At 50.6% G+C, this 17,727-nt stretch overlaps 1 protein-coding gene across 4 annotated transcripts; it reads right to left on the reverse strand.

The window, feature by feature from the left end:
- Window positions 1–1,117: 1,117 nt before the first annotated feature.
- RBBP8NL (RBBP8 N-terminal like) lies at window positions 1,118–17,137 on the reverse strand. Of its 4 annotated transcripts, XM_085519670.1 has the most exons (15): window positions 16,997–17,127; window positions 14,690–14,765; window positions 11,791–11,929; window positions 10,841–10,883; window positions 10,447–10,542; window positions 10,194–10,306; window positions 9,821–9,893; window positions 8,634–8,800; window positions 8,166–8,248; window positions 6,602–6,750; window positions 4,830–5,628; window positions 4,327–4,483; window positions 2,992–3,059; window positions 2,530–2,656; window positions 1,118–1,841 (listed from the first exon to the last, which is right to left on the reverse strand). In XM_085519670.1, the coding sequence occupies exons 3-15, from the start codon at window positions 11,855–11,857 to the stop codon at window positions 1,723–1,725; spliced, it is 2,061 nt and encodes a 686-aa protein (XP_085375796.1). In that variant the 5' UTR covers window positions 11,858–11,929; window positions 14,690–14,765; window positions 16,997–17,127; the 3' UTR covers window positions 1,118–1,722. The 4 variants fall into 4 exon arrangements, with proteins under 4 accessions (XP_085375796.1, XP_015737183.2, XP_085375797.1 ...); XM_015881697.3 differs by lacking the exon at window positions 14,690–14,765 and having other exon boundaries at window positions 16,997–17,137; XM_085519671.1 differs by lacking the exon at window positions 14,690–14,765 and having other exon boundaries at window positions 8,661–8,800; window positions 16,997–17,117.
- Window positions 17,138–17,727: the final 590 nt, after the last annotated feature.

Raw genomic sequence — 17,727 nt, forward strand, 5'->3', positions numbered from 1 at the left:
CCTTACGGCAGAACAAGCTCAAGCCTCAGCCTGCCTGGACATCACCAAATCAATACTTGCATTTATCTGTCAAGAATCCCATAAGCAAGAGAACGGCAGCAGAACTACGGGCACTGATGGACTCCAGCAGTCACCCATGGCCCTGCAGCACAGAGGTGGGTGCCAACATTCAGGGGCTGGATGGAACACAGTGTGTGAAGTATGATTTCCCCTCAGTAACTTGCTACGTTTGCTTTGATTCAGATAAAAACCCACATAACATAGTTGGTTTGTTTTTACAGAGATGGGATTGTCCCAGCTATGAAATAGGTGTTACCTCCTGGAAACTTTGTGGGGGAAAAAAGAAAAGAAACTGGTGAATTTGTTTCTCTTGGCAGCACTTCTGCTTATTGAGGGATCGTCATAGGGAGAGAATTATTTTACAGCTGCATAAAACTTCCCTCCCTCTTTCAGTTCTCCTTGTCTCCTGATTGCAAACGGACCTTTTTCTAGGTTTATACCTCCTCTCCTTTTATGCCTTTCCTTTCCCACTCACCACCCATCCCTTTCCCTTCCCTTTACCCCAGCAGCCCTGGGGAGGAGTTGCAGGGCGCAGCACGGAGCGGTTCAGCCCAGCAGGCGGCACTGCGCTCCTGCGGCTGTGGGTTCTAAGAGCCAGGCCCAGGGGTTGAGTTCTGCTTTTTCCCTTCTCAGCTGCAATGAGTCTTTTTGCTTTATCATTATTGTCTCTATTTATATACATATATTTATCTTTTTTTTAATTATTCATTTTTATTTTACCCGGCTTGCTCTATGGAGGTGGAAACACGATGTGGAGAAGATGCCCATGCCAGCTGTGTGCCTGGCTGAGGGTTTGGCTTGCCATGTTAACCCCCTCCCCCAGTTCGTGTGAATGGGACCAAGAAACCCGCAATAAAATAAGAGCAGTGCCTGGCAGAGGAAGTGGCTGCAGGCAGGAATCACGTAGGGCAGGTGCTGTCTGTGGCACTTTTGTTTCAGCTCTGTTTGCTGCATGTGTATGAGGAGCAGCCCTGCCCCCATGCAGCTCTGCTCATCCCTGCTCTTTGTGTCCCATCCCAGGCAGCAGCACTCTATAACTCAATGCTGAAGGCCATGATTCAGGATAATTGCATGAGAACAGTTTATCCACATGAAAACAAGCTCTTTACAGTACCACTATGGGCAGCGTGAGCTGCTGAGCTGGATCTGTGCTGCAGGGGCACAGCCAGGAACACACACCTGGCTCTGCTGGGGACACCAGACATCTCAGGCACATTGTCCTTTCTCATGCTCTTGTTCCTTTTCTCTCTGTGAGTCTGTCCCACCTGCCTAGCCCATGTGTTCTAAAAGAAATCCATGGGCTCCGCAGCTCAAACGAGATCCACACTTGCATGAAACCCAAGTCAGGACTGAACTGATGCATGGGGACAACAGGACCTGCAGTGCTCAAGCACACACTGGGTTCTGGGCCACAGGGGGCAAGGTCAGGGTCCCTCCCAGCACCAAATCCTGAGGAAGAACATGGTCCCTTTTCCTGGAACCAGGATGGGGGTCCACGCTGAGCCTCTCCCAGGGACACCCATGGAGGGCTTAAGGGTGCTCTGCTCCTGAAGTAATATTTATGGGTCCTTATAGACAGCAGTTGCTCTCAGTGTTGGTGGACTGCTGGATCTGAGCTCTTCTCCTTCAGCTGCAGAGTCCACGTGTCTCAGCACCACCCAGTTAACTCTCTTCAGAGGGGTCACGGTGGGAAGCCAAGCAGCTCTCTGCTTCCTCTGTCAACCCCAGTGAGCACTGTTCCACTTTGACTTTCTTTCTTCCTCTCATTGCCTTCTTGGAGCCTGTTAACAGCAAGATGAGTTAACTGCAGAGTGATGGATTTGCATCATTTGGCATTACAAGGCCTTTGTGGCCTAATCCCAAAACAGGGACCGCACAGGGGGAAAGCAAAATTCAGCAAAAGAGTGTGACAGGGTCATATATAAGGCTTGATGGCTACCCTTGCTTATTCTCATCTTTATCAGCTCTCTGCTCATTCACCTGTAGGAAGTGTGGGCCCAACACATTCCTTTGTCAGCCAGGGAGAACCTCTGGGGCCACAGTGGAAAATCAACTGAGCTGGCAGAAACCTTGATCTGAATGTCAACATCTTACTGCTGGGAATTTAGCTGTCCCCAGCCAGCTCCTTGCAAGTGGTGAGCAAACAGGAGGGATGAGGAGCTGCTAGCTTAGGTGCTCAGGGTACTCTCTGGCCAACATGCATGGATTGAGTTGGAAGGAACCTAAAAGATCATTCAGTTCCATTAACATCTCCGCTCTGGCTGGGGATACTGTTGCCAAGAGCATGGTCCAGCACAGCTTATTGCAGAGAACCAAAAGTCTCTACTGTATCACATTGGGCAAACATCGGTGTGCATGGTGGGATTTGTTTGCAGAGGATTGCCCGTGAATAGGAAGGTGCCCAGAGCCTTTGGGTGCTGCACTAAAGGAGCCTCTTGGGAAACAGAATGAGAAATTCCTCTTCCCCACCTTTTGTCCAGGAATCCTGTCCTCTTCTCCTCTTCTTCTGCAGTGCATGAGTTCTTTCTTTGGTGCAAGAAATTTTCCCTTCTGACTGGGCTTCTTGCAGGACATCATGTTCATAGGAAGAAGCCACCTGCACCAATGAGAAGAGCCATCAGTCTACAAAATACCTGATTGCCAGTGCACTGACAGCCTGGCTGAATTGCCAGGGACCTGTGTGACCATCACCACAGAGCTGTAACAAGGGCTGGTGTTCAGAAACCTGTCTACAAAGAGTGACATATCTACCCCTCAGCAACCAGTTAGGTAACAGTGTAGAAATGGGTCTTGGCACCTGATGCAGGATGAGCTGTCACCTCCTGGAGGGAGTTGGGCAGGGACAACCGCTCCTGCTCCTCCCGGTGCTCCCAGGACAGGAATCCCTGGTCCAAAGGCACTATTTGACCCAAGAAACCAAAGCCAACCAACCTCACTGTCTGTCGTATCTGTCTCATCAGATTCCTGCTTTATGGACTCGTCATCGTCATCATCATCATCTAAGGAAACACGGAATTAAGGGTTTTTGGCTGACATGGGGGACAACAAGTACGATACAGAGCCATGGGCCCAGAGACCCTTCATTACAAGGTGTCTACATTCATAGAATCACATAATCATTGAGGTTGGAAAAGACCGCTAAGATCCCCAAGCCCAATCCCATCCCAACCCACCATACCCACTTGACCACATCTCTCAGTGCCACAGCTCCACATTTCCTGAGCACCTCCAGGGATGGTGACCCCACCACCTCCCTGTGCAGCTGTGCCAGTGTCTCCCCACTCTTTCAAAGAAGAAACTGTTCCTAATATTCAACTTGGACTCCCCCTGGTGCAACTTACAGCCATTACTTCTCTTAAAATAAAGTTGCATCACATCACGACTAGTAGCTTTGGCAGCAGGAGATGTGGGGGAGCCTCTTCCCTGCTCAGCAAAAGGGGTTTTACTGCACATAGCCCCAAGGCCACATATCTATACACACCCAGCCCCTGCATGGGGCCAGGACCTAGCATTGCCCCATCTGCCCACCCCTTGTACCAGCAGGGTTGAAGCTGTGTCCTCATCCTGCCCAGCACACTTAATGTCCCAGAACCCAACCCCATCCTCATGCTGCCCTTCCAGGGGTTAAGGTCCACTAGAAAGCGCAGGAAGTATTTGTTTGCTCCTTACTGGGCTTTGTGTCAGCCTTCAGGTGAGAAGTGAAGAAAGTTCTGCATTTTCCCACACCCAGAATGTAATCAGCTGAAATTCTTCTGCTATGATGATATCTCCTTAAGATGTAAATCACACAGGGCTTTTCTCCCTCCCCCCTTTTTTTTTTCCTCTCTCCACTGTGCAAAATCCCACTCCCAGTGTTCCCAAACCACTCCGACACGCCCAGACCAACTAATCCAGGTGAACTCAACATTCTGGCCAAGCCAGTAGGGCTGGTAAGGAGCAGCTCCCCATAGACATACACGTGTTGCCCACTGTGCTCCCCATGGCTGTTGCTTTCCCCCCCACCAGTAAACCCAGCCCTGCCCCACAGCCATCAGCAAGAGGAAACACCCCCCAACCAGAAGGCACAGCTCAGCTTCAGGATGGAAAAAGGTTTTATAGAGGATGGGGTGGGGAAGAAGGAAGAATGCAGGTAAGAGCATCCCCCTCCCTGTTCTCAGGAGCAATTTGGGAGGATGGGGAGCACCTGTTGTGGTCAGCAGGCACTGCAGGTGTTTGCAAAGGTTGTTTCCCACTGCAGGTTGCCTTCACACACACACCAAAACGCACCTTTGGCATTTGTCTTCTCAGATGTCAGGTTTGCGTGGGGCTCTTTACCTGGTTCTTCCTTCTGTGTACTGGCTACCAGTCTCACCCTGGGCTCTGGAGAAGTCTCTGTGTTGCTTGGTGTTGACTTGTTTATAGGATGCACCCGGGAGAGAGAGAGCTGTAAGGGGCAGTGAGTGCAGAAATCCCATAAGTACCACAAATAGAACCACTGCCTTGAATGTGGGAGAAAAGGGCCATCCCCAGTCCCATCTCAATGACCATGACAAGTGCTGGGATGAGCATCACCTCTACCCAAACCAGTGGGAATAGGGTGCAGGTGCTGCTGCCCATCTTTCCTCTGAGCTGGGTGGAAAACCCCATTGCCAAACACATGACAAAACCACCTGTTTCCAGGCCATTTCAGAATGGGACATTAATTGGGATTGTAATGACACTGGCACTGAGCACCAGAATCCCAACAGGAGGGAAGGGGTTGGTGTGATGCCAACCTGAGCTGTACTCACCATAGCTGCCTCCTCTTCATCCTCCTCCTCCTCCTCCTTGATGGCACCTGGCTGCCCTGTGAGCTGTGTCTGGGCAGCATTATGCCAGCGGCTGTGGGGCTGTGAGCCGTCCCGCTCCATCACGTGTCTTCTGCAGGGGCCGTGCATGGGGCTGTCCCCCAGGCTCTGATGTGGGCTGTTGGCCTCCTGGTGCTTGATCCATCCCATTCCCCTCCCACGCCCAGTGTCTGACAGGTCCAGTGGGACGTCCACACCATAGTCTCTCAATGCTTCCACCTTTCCTCGGTGCTCAGAGCCATCCTGGCTCAACCAGATCTCCCTTTCCACCTTCCCATCCACAACATCCTCCATCCTCTCCTCCTTGCATCCCACCGTGATGCCAAGGCACGGGGACAGTGGCCGCTCCTTGGGCACAGCTTTGGGCTCCCCATCCACCCTGATCCGATGGCTTTGCTGCTGCTCCAGATGCTGCAGCCGCTCACGGTGCTTGAGGAGGTGCAGCTTCCCCTCCAGGTGCTGGTCCCTCACGTACACCACGGCTGCAGGGAGCTTCAGCAGGGCAGCTCTGTCATCCCAGTCATCACGCGGCCTTGTCCTGCCATCACCATCTGTGGCCCTGAGTAAGCGGCTGTGGAAGCTGCTGTCTCCATCAGATGGAGAGTAGCCACTTGCCAGCCCCAGCTGGTGCAGGGCAAGGTGCTTGTTGAGGAGGCAAAGCTGCTCTTTGCGGGCAGTCAGCTTTAGACTTTCGTAGGATGGAGCAGTCTTGGGGGATATTGGCTTGGTTGTTGTTAAGTAACTAAAATAGGAAAGAAATCACATTTTGGGGGGAACCTTCATGATTTTCCAGTTCCTGCAGGTGGTGGTGGGGATGTGGTGACTTTTTACTGATTCTGAGAATCATAGAATCACAGAATCCTTAAGGTTGGAAAAGGTTCTAAAATCCCCAAGTCCAACCCCAACCTACCCCACCATGCCCTCTGACCACATCTCTCAGTGCCACATCTCCAAGGTTCCTGAACACTTCCTGGGCAGTCTGTGCTTCACCACTCTTTTGGAGAAGAAAATTGTTTGTAGTATCCAACCTGGACTTCTCCTGGAGCAAATTACTGCCAGTACCCCTTGTCCTGGAAGCCACCATGCCGTGCATCCAGAGGTCCCCTCCCTCCCACTATGGCTGTCCCCAGACTCTCCCAGTGGCTTGGGGGACCTGATGACAGAGGAGCAATTCCCAACCCCACTCCTCAGTGGATCTCTCACAGTGCCAAGGAGACAGCACCGTGAGTGAACCTGCCCATGCAAACTGAGTCCCTGATGTTGCTCATCACTTGGCAAGCACCCTGTGTGTGAGCAGTTCCTGGGAACGCATGGCCGATCCCTCCCACTGTGGGCAGCTGGCAGTCTGCAGCCAAACAGCCTCTTGTGCTTCCAAAATCAATGGGGAGGAGAAGCCCTGGGAATCGCTGAGCCCTGCAGAAAAGCCCATTAGAATAGATAAGGAGCAGCACGGACTGCTGCCTCCTGCTCAGCCAGGTCCTTACTCTGCAGGCTGGGGACAGGCACCTGGGTCTGTCTGAAGGTGAAGTAACACGAGACCAGACTGGTTGAGTTGGATTCCAGTCATTTTTCTCAACTGGGAGACCCTCCCCTGTTTCCCAGGGCTGTGGGCATTGTGAGAAGTGTGGACAAGAAGGTGGACAAATAGGAAATCATAATTTAGGAGCCACCTAATGGGGTCCTGCTCCTGCAAGGGGCACAAACAAAGGACTCACAACTCCAGGCTGGGGCTTCGTTCCTGCTCCAGTGGCAATGGGGTCCTCCTGGCAGGTGGGGACACTGCAGCCCCCGAGGGACTCTTCTCCAGGCTGTGCCTTACCAGGGCGATGGTGCCGTGCAGCTGGTTGGCAATCCTCTGGGATGCCTATAAGGAAAACTTGGGTCAGACATTGGGATGTATGGTGGGGCTCTGACAGCAGCATGTGGCTCTGAGAGCTGTGCTGGGTGCAGACCCAGCTCCTTGCCCATGTTAACAGAAACTGATCCTGGCTGTTCCATGCCAGATTCCCTATTGGCTTTTACAGCAGTTCCCACAGCAGGGGTGGTAAGAAGTGATTTGATACAATTCCAATCAGTGGCTGAATCTTAATTGTTTTGGCTTTCCCAAGAAAGCTCCCCTTTGTGTTTTCCTCAATATTCTTTAATTTCTGGCTGCACCGATCTGTGGCCAAGGAGCCCACATGCCTTGTCTCAAGCCAGCGGCTTAACCAAGATAAGACCCTGCAAATTCCCCAACCATTGCTCAGGGCTCTGGGCTTCATTCCATGCTCCTGGTATTTCTTTGGGGGTGCTTTTCCAGCAGAGACCCAGCAATGAAGCCAGGATGTCGCGATCCCATCTGCTGCGGAGGGCTCACCACGTGTTCTGACTTGACTTCTCCCTGCTTAACAGAGATGTCACCATTCCTTCCTGTGATCCCCATTAATTATCCTTGCAGCTTGCCTGCAGCCTCACCAAAACCTCACTTCACCCACTCCTTCAGGTTTTCTGCAGAGTTCAGCTAAGCGAAGGCTGTGCCAAAACAGAAGTGTCTGTGTGGGTGTGTACGTGGGCTTGGGTTCCCATGGTGAGAGCAGGGCTCCAAGTCCTGCAGCTTCATTTCCCAGTGCCCAGAATCATCATATCACTCAGCATCCCTCAGCTGACACATGTTCTGTGCTTCAAAGGCATGGCTGGCTTGTATCTATGCACAAAAAGGCAACCAGTGAATGCCAGTCCCTCTGCAAACACCACTGTTCATTCTGCTGCAGATGGAGAGATATCTGCAATGCTCTTGGGCAGGTCTGCTGTGCTGCATTGTATTCTGTATATCCAAAACCTCCACCATTCACATGGTCTCCAGGCTTTGCCACAGTGCTTCAGCCTCTTGTTCCTGATTATCACTTAGAATAAGCTGCAGCAATACATGAACTGATGTGATCTCCCCATGAGAAAGATTTTCTTAGTAAGAGAGGAACCACTGTGTTGGGGAGGGGACTCAGGGGTGCTAGGTGTGTTGTTATGGAGGGCAAACTGAAGATGTACTTTCCTACAACAGAAACAGAAGCCTATGCCAAAATCTAAAGGATCTGCTCATGGATAGTGGCAATTCTCCCAATGAATGCATATACCACAAGGGCGTTTTCCTCTTTAGCCCTGGCAACAGCATTCTGTCCAATTCTAAGTAGTTGTTTTACCCTCTAAGTATTTCCTGCTCATTCTCCATCTGCTTCTACCCTTCCTAACCCAATGCAGATGCGGAGCAGCCCTGAGGATTCTGGGCTCCCTCTGTCAACTCACCATTTCTGCCAGGCTGGCTTCTTGGAGGATAGTGCTTGGGGAAACCCTGCTGCTCGGAGAGCTTCTCTGTCCTGTGGCCTTCTCTGCAAAAAAAGACAAAACCAGCATCTGTGATTGTCCCACTGAGCTGAAATTTCCTTCTGTCTCTAGCAAGTACATGAATGAATGGACCGTCCATTGCATGCATAGCTGGCACCAAGGCAAACATATGGTCTCTGTACCAAATGGGCAGTGGCTGCATGCCTGCACAGAACCTGTCTTAGAGTGAGAGCACCCAAACATCCCCAACTACTGTTTGCACAAAGCAAAACAGCATATTTGTCTCTATCCCCTGAGAGCATCCATCTGAGCTGCAAGCAGCTTGCTCTATGCTCTCCAGGCCCATCACTTGAGCAGTTCTGCCCCATGGATCAGCCACTGTGTCTCATCTCCAGGACACCCGAGGGGTGGTTGGACCACAGCACCCACCTTCCCCCACCTCCAGCCCTGGCACACTGTGCTGGGAGTCCTCTGTTGCTCCAAGAGCCACTCTCTCAGTACTGGTGCTCCTGCTACTGGGGGACAGTAATGGCAGTGGGGAACTGGGTGTGGAGCTGCGCTCCCTGGAGATGGCTCCTGGGTACTTGGTCCTGTCCCTGCAGAGAGCAGAAAGACACAAAAGGAGGGGGCAGGAGAAGGGAATCATCAGTTTGAGAGCCACTGTACCAGCAGCTTTGAGTTACAGAACCTGATGTGTAAATATACATATTTATATATCATGTGGATAGACCGGATCTTCAGCCTCATGTCCCTCCCTTTCAGGTTATCACTGGCTTGGCTGCAGTCTGCAGCATGAGACAGAGCCAGCATGACAGCTCAAGGTCTGATTTCCCCACCTACCCATGGATAATGTCATGGGGAGCCATGAAGTTGGGTAAGACAAAACCCCACTGCAATAGTTGCAAAAGCTCTGTGAAAACCTGTACATCCCTGTCTGGTGTAGGGCTGGATTCAGGACTACTGTCATCATTTTGAGCTGGTGGGTCCCTTGGGTCCCCATAGCTGCTGTGAATCTGAGCCCCACACTTTTGTCACCAATCAAGTCCTGACTAGATCCTGATGCCAAGAAATGGGTGTTGGTTGGAACCTTCCAATGCAGCAGCCCAGGGAAGAGCAGAGCTCAGTGCTTAGCAAACCCAGCTGGATCAGCAGCTCCCAAACTGCTCAGACCTTGGAGAGCATCGGAGGAGAGAAGTGAGAGTTTCTCTTTAAGTGGGTGGTGCTTCTGGTCTCCAAAGAAAACACATTTCTAAACTAATCCCTTGGTGCTAATTCCTCTGGACTTTAAGCCCTTGAGGAATGAGCTGATTTGTATGTATCAGCCTGCCTGGCAGGTTTCTTGGCTTTCAGCATTAACCTGCTGGAGCAGATCTTTCCCTCCTTATCGCTGGATCCCCATGTTCCCAAAGAGTCAGCCATTGGGTGCAAGAGAAGAGGGGAATGAGCAAAGCTCAATGAGGACTTGGACCTTTACAATTATTTTGCTGTCTTAATGTCTACAGGAACCCATGGGAATCAGATAAACTATTACTGTGGACACAAAGGTCCAGATGTAGCCCTGCTCTGTGGTAGGGAAGCCACACCAGCACCCTGTGCCATGAATGACATGCACTTACTCCGGGCCCTGGAGCCTCTTCAGTTCTTCCTTGAGAGCTTTGTTCTCCTCCTTCAGGCGGCTCATCTCGTTGGCTACAAAGAGACACCAGGAGAGCTGCAGCTTTGGGTGCTGCATGGAGCAGGATGGTGCTCAACCTCTTATCTCTCCTTTTTTCTGGAGATACTGAGAGCTGAAAGCCCAGCTCCACTGCTTCATGTGCATTTGTCAGACCTGATTCCCCAGCGCTTCCATGCTTCCATCACTCCCTCCCTCCCTTCTCTCAATCACCAAAGTTCTCCTGAATATTCAAACATCGAGTGGCTCTGTGCAGGCATCAGAAAGCACAGCCTCAGCAAACCAAAGCTGAGCTTACAGCAGACCTCGGTACCTACTGAGAATGAAGATGTGCTGGAGGCTCTGTAAATGGGAATTCTCATATTCATTCTGCTTCTTCTTTGCCAGCTCCTGGGTGACCATGCATCTGTCACAGAGACCTGCCCGCAGCCTGGATGAAAACCCATGGTTGAGAGCTTGTTACCATGCATCCACATGGGGAAATGGGCACTGTGTGTGTGCAGAGTAGTGCCTTCCTCACCATTACCTGGAGATGTGAGTGACACCAAATAGGTGACCACAAAATCCTACCTGTTTTCCAGCACTTTGACATTTTCTTTGAGGACCTTCTGTTGCTCCCTTAGTTGGTGGTTTTTAGCAAACAACTCTTCAATTCTCTGAGCATCACTAATGCAAGAAAAAAGTCAGGAAAAGAGAATTACTGGGCTTTTCCCAATACCTATGGCTTCATCCTCAGTGCCCAGTCTGTGGGAAGGGTTTCTGCATTGAGCCCACTGTGCTGCTTGCACTGTTGGGATTAAAAGGTTTAAATTTGGCACTGCCAAATAGATGAAGCATGCTCTCTAAAACAGGCAACCACCTGCTTAGGGCTCATGGGCACCTCTGTGAGGCACAGAAATGCCTGGGGGTCTTAAAACCCATCCCCTCCACCTGCTGGGACATCGGCATCACAGGCATTGCTCACCGGCACTTCTCCGTCGTCAGCTCCGTTAGCTTTGTTTGCAGACCTGGAACAAGGAACAGAAATGGAGAGAGCTGGAGAGCTGGGTGCTAATTGCAAATCTCACAGCACCTCAGCAACAAAAAGCCATCACCTGGCTTCCGTCTGAAAGGAACTTCTCCGCTTTGCAAACCACATACCTGAGAAAGACCAACACACCGCCTGCACAAAATGACATCGCGGTTTGACATAACTGGCAAAGCTGTACAGAATGGGAGCACGTTTTGCATTTCCACTGTTTAATGAATTTGCATTTCCCCTCCTCCCCCAAAAAGTCTGTTACAGTTTTGTTTCTGGTTCTTTTAGCTCCAGCAGGCGTTTCCCAGGTGGGCAGTATTTTATAGCTCTGGGGGCTGCAAAGCGTCTCGAAGAATATTTACAGCTCAATGAGAACACTTTCATTGATGGATCTGCAGATGTTACGTTTTGTCAAATCTATTTTATGCAAAATAGATGTAAACATGTGGTTTAGATTGCTCAACAGTTTCCTCTAACTCTCCCATGGCCTGAAATCACAAAGACAAAAATGAATTCATAAGCCAGAATCTTCCTAAAGTGCTGTTGCTTTGTTCATAACTCCGGCACTGGGAATTGTTCTAATAGGAAAGCAATTGGATTTGGCATTTGCTTCTTTAACTGAATGGTTCTTACTTTAATGATGTATGACTGGGAAATTCCCTAGAGGAAGAAACTATCTAAAGTTTTCTGTAACAGGGCCTTCAATTCTTGTTGCTTCTTCCTTATAGACCACTGCGTCTTTCCCATCCTCTCCTTCCCTCAGTGTCCAAGATGGTGACCAACAAGATGGAGGAAACACATCATCGGAGGGTTAGTTGAAACCAAACAGATCAAGGAAGCATCAAAAAGGATTGGATTTTGGCCAGCTTTTAAGAAGGCTGCTTTTGTCTCCTTACCTTGGACTTCTTTCTCATGGATTTCCTTGAGCTTGTTCAGGAATTCTGCAAAGCTCTCTGTGCTCATGTTCAGGGCTCTGCTGTGCTCCTGGGCCACATGCGAGGATGTCCTTTTGTCTCAAATCATTCAGATTTTAGTCTAGAACAGAAAAAGATATCCAATAAAATTTTTATATTGTGGATAATTGGTTGGACTAGATGATCTTAATGGTCTTTTCCAATCTTAATGGTTCTATGATTTTATGATATGGTGTTTTGCTAAGTCTTAGAAAGAGGACAAAGAAATACCTTCCCAAATATCCTTCCTGGATATGGGAAGTAAAATAATTTGCTCAGCCACACATGCAATGAGAGCAGTGTGTTCATTGGGTTTTTCAGAACAGTGTACCCTGCATCAGCCCAGAGCTGGGAGTGCAGACAAATCAGAATAGTGATGGCTTTGATAGTGGGAACACCACAGCAGCTGAAAATCAGGGTATTGTGGGGCTCTATGTGGGGGTAGGGCTCGTGTCCCATCCTGCTGGGAACAGGTGATGGGAAAAGTCTTTGTAGCTCTAGGGCTGGAACCTGATGGCTCCATAAGTGCTTGCCCAGTATGGCCGCCCAGCTGCCATTGCCCTGGCTGCCCCTGCTGCCTCCTTGCACCTGGGGAGACACCAAAACCAGAACCATTAGCCCCATTTTTCAGATGCTTGGAGAGGTGAAGGGCTGGGTGGGGTCTGTGGCTCCTCAGAACCATGGGTCTCTGAGGTCTCTGCCTCCCCTGCTACTGCCTTGGTTTCCCCATTGATGCTGTGGGGTTAGGGTCAGTGTTAGTAAGCCACGGTACCCCCAGTTCAGTAAGCTGTGAGTGACAAAACTGCAGGTGTTGGAAGGGACCTCCAGAAACCATTCAGTCCAACCCCAAAGGCACCAGGTAGCCATCAATCTGAAAGTCAAGTGGCTGGTTGTAAAATCTGCCCTGACCCCAATGATCATGAGGCTGCCAGCAGGGATGCTGACACTGAGCTATTTTCTCTCCTTCCAAAATGGGAATGCTTAGCCAAAACCTTGGGCAGTACTGGGACATGACACTGGGTCCCCAAGATAGCTGCAATCCCTCCTGGGCCAGGCAGTGCTGTTGAACAGCATGTATATGAATGCCACTGTGGGACACTGCAGAGACTCCCCCACCTGCATTGGATGTGTAATTTGTTTGTCATGGGCCAGCAAGCTCTGCACAATGGGGAGAAACCCAACAGCCTCATAGTCTCATGGGAAGGGTTCCGCAGGTGCTGCACGCTCCCTATCCCTGCCGGCACCCGCGTGCCTTTATCTGCATGCAGAGCAGAGGTGTGCCTGATCGCCTGCATATGCAAGATGTGGGCATGCAGAGCTGGAAGGAGAAACTTTCCCCTAAAGGGTCTGATTTTAAAAAGAAATTAGGCACGCGCCAGTGAGCACAAGCAGCAGGCTGGGCTTGTGTGCTCTCACCGCGCTCAGCTCAGCATGACGGAGACCAAAACACAGATCAGAAACTCAGCTGCAAAACCACTCTCTTTGAACATGAGCCTCTGAGCAGCCCCCCTTGCCTTTTGAGCATAAAAATCTAAGGAAAAACCATTGCTGCCCCTCCCGTGGGCAGAAAGCAGCCTGTGCCAGCAGTAGGTGATGTCTCCTGAGCACACACAGCTTGTTGCAGCTCGCACGGCCAACAGGCTGCTCAGGATCAGCCACCGTGAAATGGGATTGGGAGCTGATCTCTTCTGCTCAACCTCAAAAACCACCGCTTAACAAAGAGCCAGGTGAAATAATACCCAGCTCATCTCCGACAAAAACCTGATGAAAAGATGTTAACGAGAACACCATCTGTGCAGCTGGCAGCGTGTTGGGATTGCTGAGTCCTGAATATGGGGTGAGGGGGAGATGGGGAGATTCACCACTGCTTGGTAAGGTGCTGGTTGGGAAGGCTTTGAAGTGCTGAAGGATGGGATGGCTTTGCACCTGGAAGCTGAGCATGTGTCATGGTGTGGGCTCCATTCTGGCCTTCCTGTGCTGGATCAGCCCCTACTCACGCTGCCCCCAGTGTCACCATCCCCATCTATGGCACTCAGGGCTCATGCTGGGATGTGCCAGGAATGAGATACCTGGGGTGGGATGTGATAGCCGGGTCTGAGCCCCGCTAGCAGTGCAGGCAGCTGCTGTGAGTCAGTGCTGTGGGCAGAGCCTGGTGGGTCAGGATCTGGGCTGTAATTTTGGCTGGGGTGTAGGCAGCAGCCCTGCTCCCCTCACACAGCTGCAGCACGGCTGGGACAGTCCTGGTCTTTTTCTCAGCACTCCTGAGTCAGCAGAAGATATGTCTGCCTGGGATTTGATCTTGAGCCTTTGCAGGATGCTGTGGGGCCAGGAGCAGCCCCTCAGTGTGCTGGTGGCATGGGGCTATGCGTATCTCAGAGCCATGGGTGCCCTCTGTTTGCAGAGCCCAGTGCTGGGGCCAGCCCCATATCTGGCTACTTTGGAAGGAGTACCAAGGCTGGTGCTTGCTCTCCATATCCATGGCTGGGGAGGATGATTTCCCATCCCTTGCTATGGGGTTCGGGAAGTGAGGGACTTGAGCAGCACTGCCTGTTTCGGAAGAATGAAGCAGCTCTTTGGCTAAATGAGCTTAAGTCATTCAAAAATAAATAAACTCAGGACTCTGAAGTTCTGACACTATCAGATCAGCTCAGCTTAATGGCTTTACAATTAGGTATTTCCTCACCAGCAGTACTGGAGAGGTTCAGATTCAGCCTGGGTTTGTGCAACACACATTTTGCTGTGTGACTGCTGGGCAGCACTGCTTTCATTAGCCAGACTTCTTTTTCTTGTCCACCACTCTATGTTCCAGTCTAATTTTAGAAATAAATGAATTTATACTCACAAAAACTGCCTCATCAGTCATGGAAAATCTGTAGGGCCCTCAGTCCATTGGGTGATGCTTCTTCTTTCTCTAACACCTGTGGCAACCACCAAAGTTTTCTTCTATTATGTTATTACTGGTCCAAATCTCCTGCCTGGTCACACACTCAGACCCTGCAGTCATGCCATGGTGCTGCTTGGAGCACAGTGGGATTTGGGCAAAGGCATGGGTTGCTCCAAGAGCCTGAGCAAGGATTCAAAAGATGGTTTAAAAGAGTCCCTTATCTGCCTGTGCATCTCGGGATAACCACAGCTTCTATAAACATCGCTTAATTAACACCTCAAAATGCTCTGGGAAGAAGGTAATAAAGCATTATTGCATTTTTCAGGTGTTTTAATTGAGAAGTGGTGAGGCTCAAGGAATAGCTCAAGGCTCTGTCAGGAGCAGAGGTGCACCCAAAGCACCCAAACATCCAATGCTTTCACAGCCTACCCAAAACCCCCATATGGGCACAGTGGGTGGGAGCAGCACAGGGGAGGGCTGGGGAGTTATGAATGGATATGCATGGCACCCAGAGCAACGTGGGCACAAAAACCCATCCTAACCACACTCAACGTGAATGAAAAGTGTGAATTTCTCTCTGTTGGATATGATGTGGGTAATGAAGTTCTCAACTGAATCCACTTTTCTCCTCAATGCTGTTTGTAAAAGGAAAACACCTGCACACAAGTGCTGGTGGAGCTGAGGGGCTTCTGCCTACAGGAGCTTGTAGGGCATAGTGTTCTGGCTCTGGGACCCCTGAAAATAGGGATGTCCCAATAGGTTGTCCAAGGAGTCCCTGCTGATGGGGTTCCCCCAAGACAGATGCCCTACAGGGATGCTCTGGGACCACCTGCAGTTGATGCCCAAATGGAGATTCTCAAGTGGGAATGTCTCAGGGCCTCCTACTGGTGGGGATGTTCTGATGGGGGATTGGCTGCCCGATTTGGGACAAGGAGGGTTGCAAGAGGCCATTTGTAAGGGTCTGCTCTACATAAACCACACTCACAGCTTTGGAAGAATTTATGCTTTGGATTCCCCTTCATATCCCACATGGTTCTTCCAAGGCAATGATGGCACAAATCTCTAACTCAGAGCACAGCTCTGGCATTATGGCCAAGTCCCTACTTATCACTCAGCCCCACACACAGCCATCTAGGAGCAGGGCAGCCTCAGCCAGGCCTTTTTAAAGGCTGAGGCATCTCTGCTTTTCCCAAACACTTGGTGACACAATGGTGATGGGGACACTTTACCCAGTCTGGGTTTTGAAGCAATACCATGAACTGGTGTCCCCCACCAGAGCACTCAGAAGGTGCCCTAAGGTGCTTTCAGTGCCCTAAGGAAGCATTACCCATCAGGGCATTATCCCCAGGGCATTCCTCATCACATGACCACTGCAGCAGAGCAGATGAGAAGCAGGCAATGGACACAGCCCTTTTCTCCTCCTCCACACCCTGGTATCCCCATCCCTTCCCTCAGCCTGGATGTAAGGTGGAGGAGAGCAGAAAGGGCACATAAGCCTATTGGGCACTCTATTCCCAGCAATAGAAATACCATTGATTTAGGGTAAGAAAATCGGGATAGGAAGTGAATCTGATATTGGGAACTGTCTACTTCTGAGTGCATGAGATGCTGTACAGAAAGGGTGAAGCTGTAAGAACCAGGTGATGATATCAGGGCAGCAGTGCCACCTGCCTGGTATGGGCATTGCTTATTGCCTTGTGCTCCCACAGCACATCCCAGTGCGACTGAGGACAGGGCTCTGCCTGTATTTGCTCACTGAAAGCTTTGATACTCCCTGCCTCCGGTCCCTGCTCTTTAGATGTAAACGTGACTGGACTCCCGACATACACACCCCAACGCCCACAGCCTTCTCTGATCCTTGTGCAGCTATCGCACTTAGCCCGAGCAGAATGCCATTTCTTTGCATTCCAATTCCCAGTGACACCTCATTGCCTTTCCTGTTCAGACCGACAACGCCAGAGCAGAGGATTTGTTAGAGAATAGGTCCCCAGAAGCCCAGCTCCCTGCTCCCCAAAGAAGCAGAGCTGCTTTGCAACACGCCTGCAGCTCCCTGCCTGCTGGAAAAATCCCAATAGCCTCCATGAGCTCAGAGAGGTGACAGCAGAGCAAGCAAACCTGGGATACTTCCCATGGGCTGCCGGTACTGAGTGACAGCACTCCCCAAAGCACTGATGTGCGGTTTTGGGGCCATTCCCCAGCTCCCTCCCAGCTCCCTGTGCCAGATGCCAGGGAACAGATAAAAATCAGCACAGGCACAATACTCACATGGGGGTCTGCGTGTCTCCCTGGGCTCCTCAGGCTCTGTTAAGCTGTGATCTGAGCGCAGTCATCTGGGACACGAGAGACAGAAGTGAGCAGTGTGGGTGAACTTGCACAGACAATAAGCCATAATTTTTTTTTCTCTGCAGTCTGACCTGCTCTACTGGTTTGCTTTTCTTTGCCCCAGCAGCAGAAAGGAGGCACAGCTCGGCTGAAGCTGCTGAACAGGTTCTGCCGTAATAGAAAAAAAGTGGCAGGACCAGTATGGTTTGAACCCAGATAGAGATTTGATTGTTTTCCCATAATTACAGCTCAACCTGTGCTGTTGGTTGAAATCAATCACATCAGCAAACAGACCCATTTAAATCATTCAGCCACCATTAAGGTGGGAAGTTTTTACATAACATGTGGCTCCTTCTGGAGGGGAAGGGAAAAAAAGAATCGAAATGACACCAGCATCCTGTTAAACTCATGTATTTGTTAGGTTCACTCAAGGGGACGCTGCCTCTACTTTTTGGTGGTGCAGCTCAGACAAGGAGTGTTTGGGCTTGGGATGGTGTGCAACGTACAGCACAGGGTGGCAAACTCAATACACTTGGCAGAGGAGAGGCAGTGTTCTCCAAATAGCACATCTGGGAGCTTGCAGGTGGGGGTTGAAAGAAATGCTGCTGTCCTGGGTGGGTTCCTGGGGCACTGTGCAATGGGGGATGCTCTGGGGAGCAAAGGTTGAGTAGGGG

This window comes from Coturnix japonica, chromosome 19 (genome assembly GCF_054131305.1).
Source record: "Coturnix japonica strain WE chromosome 19, WE-NBRP24, whole genome shotgun sequence".
In the NCBI taxonomy this organism is placed as follows: domain Eukaryota; kingdom Metazoa; phylum Chordata; class Aves; order Galliformes; family Phasianidae; genus Coturnix; species Coturnix japonica.

Bases quoted from the DNA above. Each gene is read 5' to 3' on its own strand.
- RBBP8NL (XM_015881697.3), bottom strand. From the start codon at position 11,857: ATGAGCACAGAGAGCTTTGCAGAATTCCTGAACAAGCTCAAGGAAATC. The intron at 8,801-9,820 runs GTAAGTGCATGT...TGCTCTCTGCAG, and splicing joins AAGAGGCTCCAGGGCCCGGA to GGACAGGACCAAGTACCCAG. The intron at 3,060-4,326 runs GTGCGTTTTGGT...GTGTTTCCTTAG, and splicing joins TGAGAAGACAAATGCCAAAG to ATGATGATGATGACGATGAC.